This window comes from Gopherus evgoodei, chromosome 11 (genome assembly GCF_007399415.2).
Source record: "Gopherus evgoodei ecotype Sinaloan lineage chromosome 11, rGopEvg1_v1.p, whole genome shotgun sequence".
NCBI classification, from domain to species: Eukaryota; Metazoa; Chordata; order Testudines; family Testudinidae; genus Gopherus; species Gopherus evgoodei.
The window spans coordinates 70,251,379-70,270,067 of NC_044332.1; the positions used below are offsets into that span (position 1 = coordinate 70,251,379).

The 18,689-nt window shown below is 48.2% G+C and overlaps 1 protein-coding gene across 2 annotated transcripts in view; it reads right to left on the reverse strand.

Annotated features, from left to right (window-relative positions):
- The window catches only part of PDIA5 (protein disulfide isomerase family A member 5), a 130,403-nt gene that overhangs the window by 49,665 nt on the left and 62,049 nt on the right, over nucleotides 1-18,689 (reverse strand). For both annotated transcript variants that reach the window (XM_030579850.1, XM_030579851.1), the window contains exon 11: nucleotides 13,289-13,425. In XM_030579850.1, the coding sequence (XP_030435710.1) occupies nucleotides 13,289-13,425 (137 nt within the window). The remainder of the gene's footprint in view (nucleotides 1-13,288; nucleotides 13,426-18,689) is intronic.

Below are 18,689 nucleotides of genomic sequence, written 5' to 3' on the forward strand. Positions count from 1 at the left end.
TTCTTATCTCACTTAATGAGTTTATCTATCCCCAATCCATACACTCATCTTCAGACACAGACCAAGCCTGGAAAACATCAGCCTCGGAGCTTAAAGTTTCTGAAAACTACGAATGACTGAGAACAGGGAATACAAATAAACTCCAGATAAAACACTCCCCATCCTACACTGCAGAAAGTATGTCTCTGTAACTGATCCCACTGATCCTATCTGGATCAACAGTGAGATCTGAACTCAAGACCTTCACAACTAAAAAGAATGAATCTTTACTATTTGAGTTAAAGGACTAGTTCTTTTAACCGGAAGTAGCAGTGAACTCCAACTGCAGGCCAGCCACTAGAGGGAGACAAAAAATTACACTCTCCCACAATGAGTTAAGTATACAGTTTGGAAAGGTCTCCCACTACTCTCTATTTTGCCCTTATTAATTAACTGAATGCTGGTGACAACTGCCACGTGGAAGTTCTGTACTTAGCCACCACACAGGATCAACATAGGAATGCTCCTTGAAGGACTTTCAAAGCAAATTCTCAAGTGCACACACGTCATCCCCCAAGAAGTAGTGAAGAATCCTTTTTACCCGCTCTTCATCCAGAACTCAACAAAATACCTAACAAACAAAAATCTGTTTGCTCCTTCGCCTGTGCACCAAATGACACCAATTTAGAACAAAACTGCTTACCCTAGTGCTGCTCATACTGATCAAATCACAGGGCATCATAAACAAAAATTAATGGGATGAGTTTGTATTTTCAAAGGTCTGCCCACACTGCACTGCTGATGAGCTTTAACCTGTCCTGTAAGGACCACTTTTCAGGCTACACAGTAAATCCAGTCTCCAGCTTCTTCAACCCTTGGCCCCTCTCCTGGCACTGCCAGAGAGGTACCAATTAGAGCTAACTACCATGGCAGCTGTTTGTAAGGAGGCTCCAGAGCGTGTGCCCCTGGGAACCGGAAGGAGGATTTATTAATTCATTTATAGTTCTAAAATCAGTTTGGGGGGTTGGGTTTTTGTTTTTGAAGTAAAAAGTGAAATCTATTGTCCCAGTTCTTTACTCGCAGTAAGAATCAGAAGCAACTCCACTGAAGTCAGTAGGAAAGCAATAGACTCTTCTGTGTTTAGGATTCTGAGCCCTTCGCTCACATTGGGTTAATTGCTCAGCATTGGGAGTGCACGTTCACAGCCTGTTTCAAAACATTTTGGGCTTTATTTAAAAAGAAAAATATGGGCTGAGATTTTTCAGAGCCAAATGAGGGATTTTGCCACACAGCTCCAGCTACAAGTGAAGAGAACTGTGTGGCTAAATCACCTACTTGAAAAAATCTCAATCATGTAATTTATAGAGCTGGTTTGGGGGGAATAAAGGGAACAGCACACCAGGAAAGTGTTTCTAAAGAGGGGAAAAGGGAATTTCAATAAAATCTCAATGAAGTTCCAAAAGTGGAAACATTTCTACCAGCTCTAGATTTGTTCTCACCAGACCTTCTGTTTATGACTAAACTGAGATGATGTTTATCACCAGCTGCATCTTTGTGGATATTGACGTCCAGGGGATATGAAGAGTACTCCACATCTGCCCTGCTCACCAGAGTGGGAAGAAGAATATGGCTCCTAGGGCAGAGAAACAGCAGCAACAGTAATTTTGCAATCATCAGATCCTCTGCAACAGGTTACATCCTATGCCTGAGTCAGCTCTGGAGAGATCTGCTTGGAAGTGGGTTTAACGTGAGCTTAGGCTTTGAGACTTGGAGGAGATGGTTGTAATAATATTTTTTTCATTGTTTAATCCTAAAAACAGCTGGTCCAACTCTCATCTCACTTCCACCATTTCTGACATGAGAGCAGCTCCACTGACTACATCAGAGCTAACATAGTATGGGAAGGGAATAAGCCTAAAGTCCCTGCCCAGGCCACCAAACCACCACGACGTTCACTGCCCTAGCAACTGGGACCGGCTGCTGAATCTGCACTGCTTAATACGCCACAGGAGACGAGAGCTCAAGAGGTCATTTCTACATGATGTAACGGGAATGGTGACATTATTTTACCAATGTCACTTGCGTTAAGAAAACAGTGAACAGTATCTCCAGCGCATGAGATACAGGCACTTTTAAAATCCATTCATGAATGGATTTTAATTTCAATTCGAGACTTTAAATGCTCTTTAGCAGCATTTCCACTGACTTATCGGAGACTCCGGCTTATATTTTATGAGACTTAATAGAAATCGTGCTTGGAGGGAAATACAGGGGGAAAATAATTAAGTGTAGAAGAAAATGTGCAGAGCTTATGTTTTCCTTTGAGAAATACTGTCCAAGAAATTCCCACTTCCATTAGTTTGGTGATTATTTCTCCCCACCCCCACCCCTTTTTTTTTTTTTTTTTTTTAAAGGGATTGTTTCACATATGCCTCACCAAATTATTTGCCACAAGAGAGATGCAGGGCAAAGTGTTCAAAAGTGCCTAAGGATCTAGGAGCCCATCGGGACTTAACTTAAGTGCTCAAAGACTTAGGAGTGTAACATACTACCAGCAGTCTAGACCTAATGGGCTAGATTTTCATTTTAGGAACTGAAATGAACCAGACAGATTTTTCAGAAGTGTTCGGCACACAGCACTGCAGCTGGCTGTTTCGTAGGTTCCTAAATATGGATTCAGAAGGCTAAATTTAGGCTCCTATTCTTGAAAGTCTTGACTCTGAGGCTTTTCAGACCTTCTCTATTATGAATTGCACAGTTGCCTCTATATTATGGCGTGGAGGTGAGATGAATAGCTCTGCTTGGAACCATTCAGTTCCAAAGCAAAGCTGTGCGGGCCCATGCTAATAAACTGTGAGTGAAACACTCCCTGCTGTGAGGAGGAAGGCTTCTGGGACAGCATATTTCTGTATTATCAGCACTGGAACATGAAACAGACAAAACAACAAAAAGAAATAACACAAGAAAAGATGCAAGTGTGTTTAAATGAAGGTTTTCACCCTTTCAGTGCAACGCTGAGATGGTAGAATCAAAGTGCAGACAGATTTAGTCCACAAGGAACTCAACACAGGACTGTAAATATTAGAGATAGTAGATTCCAACTGTGACATCTATACTTCAAAGGAGCACCCTGGAACTTGCATATTCACCAGTGTCATGTAATTATGGAGATATTTTGTACAAAGTATGCCTTCTGAGGTATCATGTTAAAAGTCTAACTGTTGAACATTAATGTTCTGTTGAATTGTATGTGCTATCATTATATGTGAGGCTATAAAGCACTGCTGTATATGTTACTGAAATATGCTGTGAGGTTGGGAACACCCACAACCAGCCTTTCAGGTAAAAAAATTGAATAGCCAGACATGTGCTGATGGCCCATTAACGGGAATCTACTCTCCCAACAGCCAACCTAGAAGACTTTTTAAGGAGAGCACACAGACAACGGAGACTGCTTGACCAATGGGGGCAGACCCTCACGTCACAGCAAAAGATGTTTCCAGCAAGCTGGAAGAAACTATAAAAGAAGGGAAGTGATATCATCACTCGGTCTCTCTCTCTCCCCCACAACTCAACACCTGGAAACACATCTGGAGGACAAAAGAGTGAACTGGGGGAGGGTGATCCCAGGCTGAAAGAGAGAGTCTCAGCCTGTGTACTGAAGATCTGTGACCTGTTTGTACCATCTATCAGGGTGAGGCACTGCTTGATTCAAATCCTGTTTAGTTTGTAGAACTCAGACTGCGAATTTATATTTATTTCTTAAGTAACCAACTTTAATCTCTAGGCTTCCTACTTATAATCATTTCAAATTTATCTTTCTGTAGTTAATAAGTCTGTTTTGTATTTTACCTAAAGCAGTATGGTTGGGGTGCCTGGGAAATCTCAGCTCAGTTTACAGAGGCTAGTATGTGTCCTCTCCACATCGAGGGATGGGCGGATTGGGTAATGAACTTACACTGGTCAGTTCTGTGGCGCAAGACTGGGAGGAATTAGCTGGAGCCTCTCTTTTGTTGGTTCATGAATGGCGGAGAGATCCTTCACGTACTTCAGCTGGGTGTGCCCCTGCTTGTGGATGTCTGTGTAAGTGCAGCACCTGTCAGAAGTTTGTAGCTTGGTAACAGCATCAGAGTGTGAGAAGGATACCCCAGCCTGGTTGGACAGAAGGCCCAGTGATCCCACAATCCAGGTTGCACCCCAGGGACACCGTCACACCAATACAAAGATTTATATAGGGATTAAGGTAGAAGTATATTACAGTAATCCAGGATCACAGCAAAGCTGAAGACGTTAGCTAATAGTTACAGAAATGAACCAAAACATTTGAATGCAACGATGCACGCCCTGCCTGGATGGTTAAGAGGTGGCCTTCAGATTCACACATCATAGAAGTGCACCTGACTGTTATTTACGGTTCCCCTCATCCAAACTTTCAGATTAGCTGACCATCCTCTTGAGAGCTTTAAAATGCAATTTGTTTTAGAAGGTTAAAACCAACCATTGTGCCTAAACTAACTCAAAAAACAAAAACCTAACCTTAGTCCTGTTGTGCACTACAAACTTGTATTCGTATAATGACATTGCTCAGGAGTGTGGAAAATCCACATCCCTGAGCGATGTAGTTACCGACCTAACCCTCACTGCAGACAGCGCTATGTCAACAAGAGGGCTTCTCCCGCCAACACAGCTACCACCTCTCAGGGAGGTGGAGTACCTATGCCGATGCATAGATAGCAGCTTCACTAAGTGCTCCAGTGGTGCAGCTGCCCCGCTGTAAGTGTAGACAAGCCCTTAGTGACGTGAAGCAATGCATCTTCTTGCCCACTTATGCACCAAGCTTCAAAGCAAATCTAAGTTTCTATCCCCAGACTAGGCACAGGTTGATTAACTGGGAACATGAGCTGCACTGCCAGTGGTGGACAATATGTGCACCTGCTCACACTGGACTGCACTAGTAGCATGGGGCTGCACTTGCCACAGAAGGCTCTGTTCTGATACCCTTACTCAGGCTGAGTAGCGCTTTATTCCACCATGGTCCCAATTACTTCAGTGGGGTTACTTGTGAAATAAGGTGCAAATCATCATGATTAAAGATATCATAATCTGTTCCCCAGGGCCTATCATTAGTAGCTAAGGAGATACAATAGGCCAAATATATCCCTGGCAAAATGCCATGGAACTATAGAATTACACCATGATGGAGTTTGGCTCAACAGAATGTTAAAAAACACCTCTGTTTTCCTGTGGTCTCTTAATACTAGGTCTGTTAGTACTTTGGCCATCTATGAAACTGTAGTTAAAGCATCACTGTCATAATTCTGCCTCTACCAAAGAGCTTACACAGTATATCCAGAATTTCTGTCCTATTTTTTTTTTTAATTTGGTCTCTTCTGGGACCAAATTGTATATATTTTAAATGAAGGCACATTCACATCTTCTAAGTTTCCCAAGGTTAAAACAAATAATGAGATGTCCTTTGCCTTTATCACATGTTCTGCTAGAGAGTAATTTATCTCCTAATAGGCGTAAGGTGACTCCATTAGCAAATTTAAGAAGTGCCAGGAGAAGATCTTTTAATCATGGCAATAATGTTTATGATAGCTGTCTGTTGTTAATTAGTTTGCATACCCATCCTCTGCTGCTGATGCCTGGAGAGGACTTTGCGAGAGAGGATCTTTTACATCTTCGTAGGCTGGATTCTGCATGTACACACATCTATCTTTGGTAGGAATTTTCTGGATGTAAACAAGTCACACCACGTCTTCTATGCCCCAAATAAAAAAAACTCTGTTTAAAAGGATTTGTTTTAATAGTAAACATGCTTTTTACTCCACGTTAGGCCAGGTGGGACAAAGTTCTGGTAGGACCAAAGGGACTACTCATGGGAGTAGAGCAATTGCATGGTTGGGCCTCAGGTTATTTTGACAATGTTACCCACATGGCCTCCTTAAAGAGAGACAGGCCTTGTAACTTAGATTTTGCTGGAAAAGAAGGTTCTAGAGTGAAATCTCAGCTCCATTGAGATCAACAGCAAAAACTGATTTGAACAGTGCCAGGATTTAAGTGCTAGTACCAGGATTTCAACTCTGGAGCCAAGAACCCCCCACCAAGGGGGCTGAGATTTCAACCTTACAGCCAAATACTGCCTCCAAAGCCCCTGTGGTGTTCAAATTTAGGTACATTAGAGCAAACATCCCAGCTGATTGCAATTGCCAGTATGGTGCATACGAAGAGACAGGAGCTACACCATATTGGGCTACATAGATTGAAAAAGACGGTTACTCACCTTTGTAACTGTTGTTCTTTGAGATGTGTTGCTCACATCCATTCCAGTTAGGGTGTGTGCGCCGCGCGTGCACGTTCGTCGGAAGCTTTTTACCCTAGCAACTCCAGTGGGCCAGCAGGTCGCCCCCTAGAGTGGCGCCGCCATGGCACCTGATATATACCCCTGCCGGCCCACCCGCTCCTCAGTTCCTTCCTGCCGGCTACTCCGACAGTGGGGAAGGAGGGCGGGTGTGGAATGGATGTGAGCAACACATCTCGAAAAACAACAGTTACAAAGGTGAGTAACCGTCTTTTCTTCTTCGAGTGATTGCTCACATCAATTCCAGTTAGGTGAATCCCAAGCCATACCTAGGCGGTGGGGTCGGAGTGAGAAGTAGCAGCATGGAGCACTGCAGATCCGAAGGCCGCGTCCTCTCTGGACTGCTGGACCAGGGCATAGTGGGAAGCAAAGGTGTGGACCGATGACCAGGTCGCTGCCCGACAGATTTCCTGGATGGGCACACGGGCGAGGAAAGACAGTGACGACGCCTGCGCCCTGGTAGAGTGCGCAGTCACACGGCCCATAGGAACGTGAGCCAAGTCATAGCAGGTCCTGATACAGGACGTTACCCACGAGGATAACCTCTGCGAGGAAATGGGAAGCCCCTTAATGCGGTCCGCTACTGCCACGAAAAGCTGGGGGGGATTTGTGGAACGGTTTGGTCCTCTCCACATAAAACGCGAGAGCCCGACGGACATCTAGCGAGTGGAGTTGTTGCTCCCTGCATGAAGAATGAGGTTTTGGGAAAAAAACTGGGAGGAAGATCTCCTGGTTGACGTGAAAGGCTGAGACCACCTTGGGGAGAAAGGCAGGGTGCGGTCTCAGCTGCACCTTATCTTTATGGAAGACTATATATGGAGGATCTACCGTGAGAGCCCGGAGTTCCGACACCCGTCTAACTGAGGTAATAGCTACTAAAAAGGCAGTCTTCCAAGAAAGATAGAGCAGGGAGCAAGTAGCTAACGGCTCAAAGGGGGGCCCCATGAGCCGAGACAACACCAGGTTAAGATCCCAGGTAGGGGCAGGGGGTCGGACGTTAGGGCATAGACGTTCCAGCCCCTTAAGGAATCTAGACACCGTCGGGTGAGAGAAAATGGAGCGGCCATCCCCACCCGGGTGAAAGGTGGAGATAGCCGCCAGGTGGACCCACAGGGACGATATCGCCAGGCCCTGCTACTTAAGGGACTAAATATAGTCCAAAATATTGGCCACCAAAACTTCCATCGGGAGGAGAGCCTTCTCCACGCACCAACAGGAGAAACGCTTCTACTTGGCCGAGTACGTCGCTCTAGTGGAAGGCTTCCTGCTGCCCAAGAGTACCTCACATACCGGGGTGGAGCAGCGCAACTCGGAACTGGTCAGCCACGCAGAAGCCATGCTGCTAGGTGCAGCGACTGGAGGTCCGGGTGACAGAGAGTTCCGTGGTCCTGGGTGATCAGGTCCGGGTGAAGGGGCAGGGGAACTGGGTTGGCTATGGCCAGGTCCAGCAACATGGGGTACCAATGTTGCCTTGGCCACGCCAGGGCTACCATGATCACGCGGGCCCTGTCCCTGCGCACCTTCAGAAGGACCTTGTGGACCAGCGGGAACGGGGGGAACGCGTAGAACAAGTGGGTCGTCCACGGAATAAGGAAGGCGTCCGCTATAGACCCGGGTTCCCGGCCCTGAAAGGAGCAGAACGCCTGGCATTTCCTGTTCCCCTTGGACGCGAAGAGGTCCACGCGCGGACAACCCCACCTCTGGAAAATCGAGAGGGCGACGTCCGGGCGGAGGGACCACTCGTGCGCGAGGAAGGATCTGCTCAGGCGGTCCGCCAGCGTGTTCCGCACTCCGGGGAGGAAGGAAGCTGTGAGGTGAATGGAGTGGGCTATACAAAAGTCCCAGAGTCGCATCGCATCGTGACATAGGGGTGAGGATCTGGTGCCACCCTGCTTGTTGATATAGTACATGGTCATCGTGTTGTCGGTAAATACCGCGACACAACGACCCCGAAGGTGGTGACAGAACGTTTGACAAGCAAGGCGGACCGCTCTCAACTCCCGCATGTTGATATGTAGCTTCACCTCCTGTGGGGACCACAGGCCCTGTGTCCTCAGGGTTCCCAGGTGTGCCCCCCAGCCGAGATCTGAGGCATCCGTCGTTAGGGACACCGAGGGCTGGGGTGGGTGGAATGGGAGCCCCGCACACACGACGGACTGGTCTAGCCACCAACTGAGAGAATCCAACACCCCTTGGGGGATTGTGATCAGCATGTCTAGTGACTGCCTTGCCGGCCGGTAATGTGCGATGAGCCAAGACTGGAGGGGCCTCATGCGGAGCCGTGCATACCCGGTCACAAACGTGCAGGCTGCCATATGGCCTAACAGAGTTAGGCATGTCCGTATCGATGTCAGGGGGGCTGCCAGCAAGCGCTGAACGATCGCCGACAACGACTGGAACCTGGGCAACGGCAGAAGGGCCCTGGCCACAGTGGAGTCCAGGACGGCCCCAATGAACTCCACTCTCTGCGAGGGGAGCAGGGTGGACTTGTCCACGTTGATCATGAGGCCCAAGGTAGCAAACAGGCCGGTGATCCTGCGGACGTGGCTGCGGACCTGCAGCTCCGACATGCCCCGAATTAACCAATCGTCGAGGTAAGGGAACACGTGAATGCGACTGCGCCGAAGATGTGCCACAACGACAGCCATGCATTTTGTGAATACCCTCGGAGCCGTAGAAAGGCCAAATGGGAGGACCGCAAATTGGTAGTGATGGCGGTCGACCACGAACCGAAAGAAACGCCTGTGGTGTGGCCATATGGCAATATGAAAATAAGCGTCCTGCATGTCGAGGGCGGCATACCAGTCTCCAGGATCCAGGGATGGGATAATGGTCCCCAGGGATACCATGCGGAACCTCAACTTTACTAGATATTTGTTGAGCTCTCACAGGTCGAGGATAGGCCTGAGGCCTCCCTTGGCCTTGGGGATCAGAAAGTAGCGGGAATAAAACCCCTTGCCTCTCTCGTTCTCCGGAACCGCCTCTATAGCTCCTTTGTTGAGGAGCGTCTGTACCTCCTGGCAGAGGAATTGCTCGTGAGAGGGGTCCCTGAAGAGGGACGAGGGTGGGGGGGCGGGAGGGAGGAAAAGATACAAACTGAAGACGGTATCCTGTCTGCACCGTGCATAAGACCCAGCGGTCGGATGTTATCCGGGACCACGCCTGGAGGAAAAACGAAAGGCGGTTGGAAAACGGGGGGGAAGGATCTATGGGGGATACTGGTACTACACTCTCGGGCGCACCTTCAAAACGAAGGTTTGGGTCCAGGTGGGGCTTTAGAGGAGCTTTGGCTTTGCCCACCTTGATTGCCCGACGGCCTGCGCCTGCCATTTCTGCCGCGGCGCCTATTAAGGTTCTGCCGCTGGCGGAACTGGGGGTACGGCCGACGCTGCTGCTGTTGCTGCGGCCAGAAGGGTCTGTGTTGCGTCCCAGGCGTGTGCATTCCAAGGGAGCGCATAATGACCCGATTGTCCTTAAGACTTTTCAGTCTGGGGTCTGTCTTCTCCGAGAACAGGCCCTGGCCTTCGAACGGGAGGTCCTGGATGGTGTATTGGAGCTCCGGTGGAAGGCCAGAAACCTGAAGCCAGGAGATGCGGCGCATCGTCACCCCCCGAGGCGAGAGTACGGGCAGCCGAGTCTGCAGCATCCAAGGAGGCCTGCAACGAGGTTCGTGCAACCTTCTTGCCCTCGTCAAGAATCACCACAAATTCTTGACGCGCCTCTTGTGGCAGCAGCTCTTTGAACTTATCCGCTGCCACCCAAGAGTTAAAGGCGTAGCGGCTAAGAAGGGCTTGCTGATTGGAAACCCTGAGCTGAAGGGGGTTGGGGCTTCCTGCCCATGACGCTCCCTCTCGTTCACCGACTGTACCACCAGGGAGCATGGTGTCGGGTGAATATGGAGGTACTCATAGCCCTTGGAGGGGGCCATGTACTTCCTTTCGACGCCCCGTGCAGTAGGGGGGATGGAGGCCGGCGATTGCCAGATCGTATTGGCGTTGGCCTGGATTGTCCGAATGAAGGGCAGGGCGACCCTGGTGGGAGCATCGGATGAGAGGATGCTGACGACGGGGTCCTCGATCTCAGACCTCCTCAGCTTGCAGGCTCAAATTCTGTGCTACGCGCCTGAGGAGGTCCTGATGTGCCCTGAGATCTAGCGGAGGAGGGCTATTAGAGGAAGTGCCAGCCACCGCCTCATCGGGAGAAGACGATGAGGAGACCCCCAGCAAGAGAGTGTCCAGCGGGGGGTCCGCCTCAGCCCTCGCCTCTGGCTCAGGAGGGAGATCAGGGTCTTGTTGCTTTGACCCGTCCTCCCCGTCCGGGGAGGGAGGGGGGCGAGACAACGACGCCTCCGGCGCCCTGTGCTCTGCCGTTGCAGGCCTAGGAGGAAGCTGTTGGGGGCCCTGGGCTTGATGGTACGCCCAGGGTGTCCAGAACCCCCATTGCTGCGGACCCTGGTCCTGTTGCGGAGGGTCTTGAAAAAGGGCCGCTTGTCTGTCAGTGCCCAGCACATATACACTATCCGCCTGCGACGACACCGACAGCTGTCTGGAAGGCCATGATGGGGCCGACCGCGGCTGGTAAGAGTCTCCGCGTCCTGGCGCCGAAGATGTTCTCGGTGCCGGGGACCGGTACCGGGAGTCATACCGGTGCCGGGATCGGGACCGAGGTCTGTCTTGGACTCGGTGCCGGGATCGGGACCGGTACCGGCCGCTGACTCGGTGCCGGGATCGGGACCTGCCACCAGCTCGGTGCCGGGAGGTCGACCGGTGCGCTCATCGATGGCGGGACTGGCTCCTAGAGTCCTGGTGCCGGTATCGGCAGCTGGAACCAGACCGTGACCGTCTGGAGGCCGATCGGTGCCGCGAGTACGACCGGTACCGCCAAGGGGAGCGGTGCCGGGACTGCGAGCGGCAGCGGGATCTCGAGCGACCATGGTGTCGGGACCTCGACAGCGAGCGTGAATCCCGAGACGGCGCTCTCATCACAGGTTTGCCCCTGGACGCTACCCGCACCAGAGGTACCGGGGGTGGAGGCTGAGTTGACTCAGTCAGGGCAATGAGGTCCCGTGCCGAGGCGAAGGTCTCCGGCGTCGATGGGACCAATAGCTCAACCCCAGATCTTATGGGGGAGCTCGGCGGGACCGGACTCGACGGACCCTCCGGGCCCGGAGTCGACGGTGCCGGTAGCGCCGCGGCAGATGTCGGTGCCGGGGCCTCCACTCGAGTATGCCTGGATGGAGTTGCAGACTTCGAGGGTCGTGCTTCTGTACCCGGTGCCGGGGAAGGTCGGTGCCGGGGAGTCTTTCCGGTGCCGGCACGATCTGGTGCCGGCGCCGAGATGACGGCCTGCGAAGCTGCCGGGTCGAGTGCCGCTTCCATGAGGAGAGTCCTAAGTCTCTGGTCTCTCTCCTTCTTTGTTCTAGGCTTAAAAGCCTTACAAATGCGGCACTTGTCCGATCTGTGCGATTCCCCCAGGCACTTTAGACACGCGTCGTGAGGGTCGCTGGTCGGCATCAGCTTCTTACAGGCCGCACATTGCTTGAAGCCCGGCGAACCAGGCATGAGCCCGGTGCCGGGAAGGGCTACGGCCCAAACCGGCTAACAAATATCTACAATATTATTTACACTATTAACTATATAACTAACTACACTTAACTACTAGTTACAACTATCAACCGTAGAACAAGGAGAGCTAGGGACGTGGAGGACAGCTATGCCGTGCTCCACAGTTCCAACGACCAACACGGCGGTAAGAAGGAACTGAGGAGCGGGTGGGCCGGCAGGGATATATATCAGGTGCCATGGCGGCGCCACTCTAGGGGGCGACCTATCGGCCCACTGGAGTTGCTAGGGTAAAAAGTTTCCGACGAACGTGCACGCGCAGCGCGCACACCCTAACTGGAATGGATGTGAGCAATCACTCGAAGAAGAATAATTATCCTCAGTTGCACCCAGAAACAATTTGGCAGCCATGGCAATCTGCATAACAGTAGTGATATATGCACTAGATGCAGAATGCCACTAAGTAAGCAAGCTACCACATTCTCCACTAGAGGAAGTATCTGAGTGGTCTTCAGGTGTGCACCAAGTGATCTACTAAAACAGAGTGCCCCTCAGTAGTTCAACGTGCAGATAACACACAACATGAAACATCATGGCAAGGCCTGCTCACAGTCTCCTAGACAACCTGAGATGTGTCAATAAAGCACCACCAACCTCAGGAGTCAACTTAACATGTGCTCCAAATACTCTCTCCTGGTCACTTTAGAGCATTCTGATTGGATGAGACCATAGAAGGAGCAAAAAGGCAACGATCTGAGGCAAGATCCGATATTTGCCCTGCTCAAGATCAAAATTCAAGTAATCCAACCCACCTCAATTTATTTTAAGCAAAATAATTAACATTAAAATACCAATAATTCTACAGCACTTCAGGTTTTCAAAGCCCTTTACCAACACAAACTAACCAGCTGTCACCACACAGTTACTGTTGTCTCTATTCTGGCAGACTGGGGAAACTGAGGCAGATAGGTGCCAGTGACTTGCTCAAGGCTGCAAAGTGAAAAGTTAGAGGCAGTGGGATTAGGATTCAGTTACATGCTCAATCCACTAGATCCCCTGCAGTGGAAGTGGGACAACACACGAGATGAGCTGAATATGAGGCGATTGCTTTGTAAAATAATGAGTGTCCAGAATATTCAACATATTAAGTTTTTCAACTGCTGTAAAAAATACAAACAAAAACAAACAAGCCATCTCCAGCTCCTCACCTGTGTTTTGAACTTACGAACATTTCAAGCCAATTTTCTTTTAGGAGGATCATTACAAAAAAAAAAATCTGCATCTTGACATTCAGCTTGTATATGAGAGACTGAGATATAAACAACCCTTTTTATTTACAAACAGGCATTTGGATCAGACTCCGGAATAGGAAACACAAACTCACATGGTGCGTGGAACATCACTAGTACAGACGAATGCTCCTTTATAAACTTGTCAAAGTCTTCATCCGTCAGATGATAAACAGCATTCTCCTCATCTGCCCAGGGAGTCTCCGGGGCCTGAGGCTGAGGCGGCTGGGGACTACAAAACAGACACACACAGTTGAGAGGAAGCTCTTCTGTGTTAAACAGCAACCATTTCAGCCAACCAGATTGGTTTCCTGCAATCTGATTGTGCAAACACTAACGCATGACACACTAACCCCACCAAATGGAGTTCTGTAATTGGTTCCACTCTGAACTGATAAGCAGTGAAACTAGATAAAACGGGGGAAGAAAAGAAAACTCCATCATGAGCAGAAGCTCGTAAAGACGTAAAGATGGTGGAAATAGAAGGGGTAGAGCAGGGAGATAAACAGAAATGCTTTATTATTTCATTGTAATATAAAATACACCTTTTTTTTAAACCACTCTGTTAGCCAGCTCAGCAGAATGCTCCCTGTTTTCCCAGAATTAGCTGCCATTAGCCCCACTTCAGCAAATGTCAAACAGCCATTCCAACAAATAGCCTCAATACACACGATGCTGGATTTAGCACTCCTATGCAGAGGTAAAGTGACGGGGGCGGTCTCAGGACTTTGTGCCAAGACTCTGTCTCTAGTGAGCTATGGCCCCCACTTGAGTAGCTCCCAAATACTTATGGATTTATCTTCAACACCTCTGTGAGATAATACTGGCCTCTCTTACAACTGGGCATTTATGCTCTGATTCAGCAAGGGACTCTGACACATACCTAACCTCAAATACGGGACGAGTCCCACTGACTTCACTGGGATGCTCATGTGCTTAGAGTTAGGCACATGCCTACGTACTCTGCGAACCGAAGTCAAAGAGATTATGTGACTGCTCAGGGACACACAGGAAGCCTGCAGCAGAGCTGGGAACTGAACCCACATTTCCTGAGTTCCAGTCCAACGCCTCACCCTGAAGATTATCCTTCTTCCCCTCCATAAACGTACACTAAAGAGACAGAAGATGGCAGATGGCAATTTATCATACTGGTGACTACCATCAGCAGAAGATCCCAATGGGAAAAGGTGAGAAGCTGCTATATGCAGATGACATATCAATATGGGCACACTCAAAAGAAGACCTAGAGGAAATAGTAAACCAGCAGTGTGACCACCTGAGCAATCATGAGATGAAAATGAGCATCATTAAGACAGAGGGCCCGTGGGTCAATAAATATGCCACTGGAAAACTGGATAAAGAGATTAAAGGAGTACAACTTAATCAGACTCATCATATCAAGTGCTTTGGTGGCTGGATTATGGAAGACAGAGTTTGAACGTGAGCTACACTCCAGCTTGGGGAATGCTAGAAGAGCATGAAATAACATTTTAGGTGTTATGTCTGACAAGTGGATGCCACGGAGACTAACAGCCCAACTGTATAGAACAGTGGTGCACTCCACAATGCTGTATGGTGCAGAAGCATGGGCAGTAAAGAGATGGCAGATGACAGGGTAACAGAAAGAAGGAAAAGCAACAGAAGTTGGAAGATGCAAAGAGTGGTACTAATTTGACATTTATTAGGATGCTGTTGATAATACGGTAGACTCAAACACAGGAACACTTGGATCCAGACTTTGTTGATGTTAGAATCAGCTGAATTAAAAACATGGAACCAAATATCCTCAGAAACTTTAGCAAAGTTCAGAGCTGGCTCTGGCCCATCTCTGATGGAGGCAGATTTGTTATTTTTGATTAAAATGTATTAGTGATTCAGCTGCCTGGCACATGCAATGGCAAGTGGAGGCTATAACTCATTTATCTTATCTGGCTGTCATTTCTCTAGACAAAATATGGTTTAGTAACAGCAGAATAAAGCTACAGAGAGACAGACGTAGTGCATTTTGCCTACATATGTGGAGAGGTATGGTCCAAGAATACCAAATATTACATAGTAAATTGGGATGCACCAGGCCCTTTATTTAGATCCCAGTAGTATTTAAGAACCTCAAATCAAGAATCAGGGCCCAACTGTGCGACGCACTGTGCAGACAAACGAAGATGACAGTGCCTGCCCAGAGAGTTCACAATCTAATATGTAGAGAAAGCCCAACAGGAGGGCAAAACAGACAAACGGAGGGGCGGTGGGGGAGGCGTTTAGCAGAAAAGCCACTTGCCTAATCAATGCCAGATGCAAGTGATTTGTAGGGTCCTGGCAGAAGAAGGGTTTAAAGAGGGATTTTTTTTTATTTTTTTTTAAAGAGGGTCACATGGTGGTTTTAAGAATTCTGGCGGGGAGTTTTTGTTCCCCATTAGCGGGCAGAATTTTACCAGGTCTGCGAGAGGATCTGGCAGTTTAATTAATGAAGGCATCCGCTTAGATTGTAAGCTCTTTGGGGCAAAGACTGTCTTTGTGTTTTGTGTTTGCACAGCGCCTAGCACAATGGGGTCCAGGTGCACACTTGGGGCTCTTAGGTGCTTCAGTAATAAAAATCATTCGCAATAGCAACCTAAGGAAATAATGGAAGCAGTGTTGGAGGCCCCATATAATCTATTTTAGGAACTAATTAGGAAATTAAGGAGAAGGAGTGACTCACATGGGTGGCTCACTTAAAATCCTGTGTGCATGTTAGTAAGGCTAGATAGCAGCAGAGAAGACACTTCAGCTTGGCTGAAATCCCATCTATGCACCTGGGGCATGTTAAGGGGCAAGGCAAACCTAGTGGCTAATGACAGTGGAAGACAGAAGTTTGGAAGGGTTATCAAGGGCTATTTAAACGAGGAACTAGGGACGAGGGAAGTACTGTAACTGGCAGTGCAGGTCTGAGCGGGGCCCAACAGGAGGTCAAAAGAGAGGAGCTAAGAACCTGCTAAGACCTACTAAGACAGTCTGAAAAAAGTGCAGCTTAGGAACTGAGTGTTTAAAAAAAAAAGGAAGAGATGGACTCAGTAATCAGTTGCAAGGAGTTGGGTCTGGTGGTTGTTACTAGGGAGGGAAGCATGAGTGGGCGACATCACTGAAGATCATTTATATAATGCCATTAATAAGACAGATGCACTGTATCATCAGGATAGGAAAGGCTGCGGGAGAGGTACTACAGCACTGTATGTACAGAATAGCATCCAATGTATTAACCACGCAGTGTGCAGGGGGAGGCTGTATGACTGCTGCTCCTCCACATCTTCATAAAATGTCTTAAGGCTCAATGAGATAGCAGTCAGATCTATCTGGGTGTCTATTAGAAAGATAAGAGAGGTCAAATATCTGCAGATTGATGAGGTAGAAGCCTCCAGCGTAAGAAACAGAAATCTTGAGCAAGCAGTAGGAAAGATGCTCCAATCCTCCAAACTATAAAAATCTTATCCTGAGGGAAAAACAACTACCCTGGCTGACTCAATCCTTCTCTTCCTCTCTCTCTCTCTACCCCCCCTTCACGACCCCAAAATCAAATTACTGTTTCCCCCCCGCAGCATTTAGGACAGGCTGACTGATTTGCCAAATACTGAAAACAAGTTTATTGAGAAAAGGGGTGTGGGGGAAGGCAACCCCTTGGAGGATATATTTATGTGTCACAATTTTACTGACATTTTCTATGTCTCACAAGTCTTCGCTGGATTCTCGGTATAGGTGATGGCCTGCCCAACCACCAGTCACAACGGACACTCTGGTAAGGACACATCCTGGCTGTTCTGCTCTGTCAGAATATAGAATGGTCTGTACCAAAGTAGCTCCCTAATGCGAGAGATTCTGTTGCAGGGGCTTTCTTTAACCTCAAACCATCTTATTTCAGAAGTTATACACACACACCCCTCATTCGTGCTCGAGACAACCAAAGCAGGGCGATTTAGACTCAGATCTGAGCATTCCCGACGTCTAGAGCTAGTATATTAGAACCCAGAGTTGGTGTGGGCACATGTACAGAGTACGCATGTTCACCGACTGCTTCACCCCACTTGTGTTTCATAAAAGGAAGCCACTTTCCTCTCTATCCAAGTGCAGAAATAGCCTGAGAAACAGATATTGCAAAGAGCAGGATGAACCTGAGGCTGAGTTATTTGCTGAGAGTTTTCAATTACATATGTGCTGTATATTTAAAATACATATGTCTCGAAGCTGTTTAATTACATTTTTAGGCCCTGGCCATAGCTTTTGGCTACTTGTATTGCAGATCGCTCTCTGTAAGATCATATTGGGCATGTGATAGGCTCACACTATATACAATTTTAAGTGCCACATCTATTACTGGCAAAATCCTAGTGTTTTTAATCTCTACATGTGATTTCTTAAAAATTATACTGATTACAAAAGAGAGGCAAGAAAGCTTCTGCACAGATTGTCTTCTGAGAAACTATTAAGCATGTACAGAAAATTAAGTGAGGACAAACAGCTGTCTTTAGCTCTGGACTGCTGCAATAACAGCCAAAGCCCTCAGCGGCTTGTTAACAGAGATTATTATTCGAAAGAGCTTGCAGCTGTTCTGCTTTGCTTCCAGTAGCAGTGTTCACGAGCTGTCATGGCACAGATATAAAAGTACTGCACATTACAGGGATTATCTGGATGTAATGTGGGCAGACTGAAAAAGCACCAAAACGTCTAAGGTTTCACATGTGGTAGCCAGGTGATAACCCACATCCTTCCAGGCCTGAAAGGCATAAAAAGTACAGGTGATGAAGTCATATATCCTTGCTCTAAGGGAGTTGCTGTCTTACTCATTCAATTCTGATGACTTTATGGACTGAAAGAGGCTTAGGGACCAAAGCCAAATTTCTCTTTGATTCACACAGTAGGACTCAAGCCAACCTCAGCATCCTAGGTTCCCAATGCAGATTTCCCATTGATGTGAATGGGCATGTTGTCAAGGCTTCGTTCTGGGGTACAGGCATGGCGAAGTATCAGCAAGTCCAGGCCAAACGGCCTGCTGCTATGAATGCCCCAAGACCATCATGCCTCAAGTGTAGCGAACAGATGAAGGGAAGGGAAAGAAGAGGGAGGTGCAGATTTTCTATTGAGGAATTGACCAAGATATGGAGAGTTTGGTGCTGCAGAACATACTGGATGAGGGAAGACAAGGGGAAAGTCCTGACTTTCTCAAATTTTGATAAAATCCATGGGCTAGGTCCTCAGCTGCTGTAAACTGGCGTTCTAGTCTATTCTATATAGGTTCTCGTGTCTTCCTCATCACCACAGTATCTGTGTGCTTTCCAGTAGCTCAGCTTCAGTGAAGCTACGCCAACTTACGCTAGCTGAAGATCTAGCCAAAACGAGTGTGTAAAAATGTATAGCGACTCAACTACAATGCCCACAAACCTCCAACAAGCCAAAAAAATACTTAGCATGACATAAGCACTGCCACTAGCAAAACAGAAAACCCAATATCCATCGTATGGATCATGG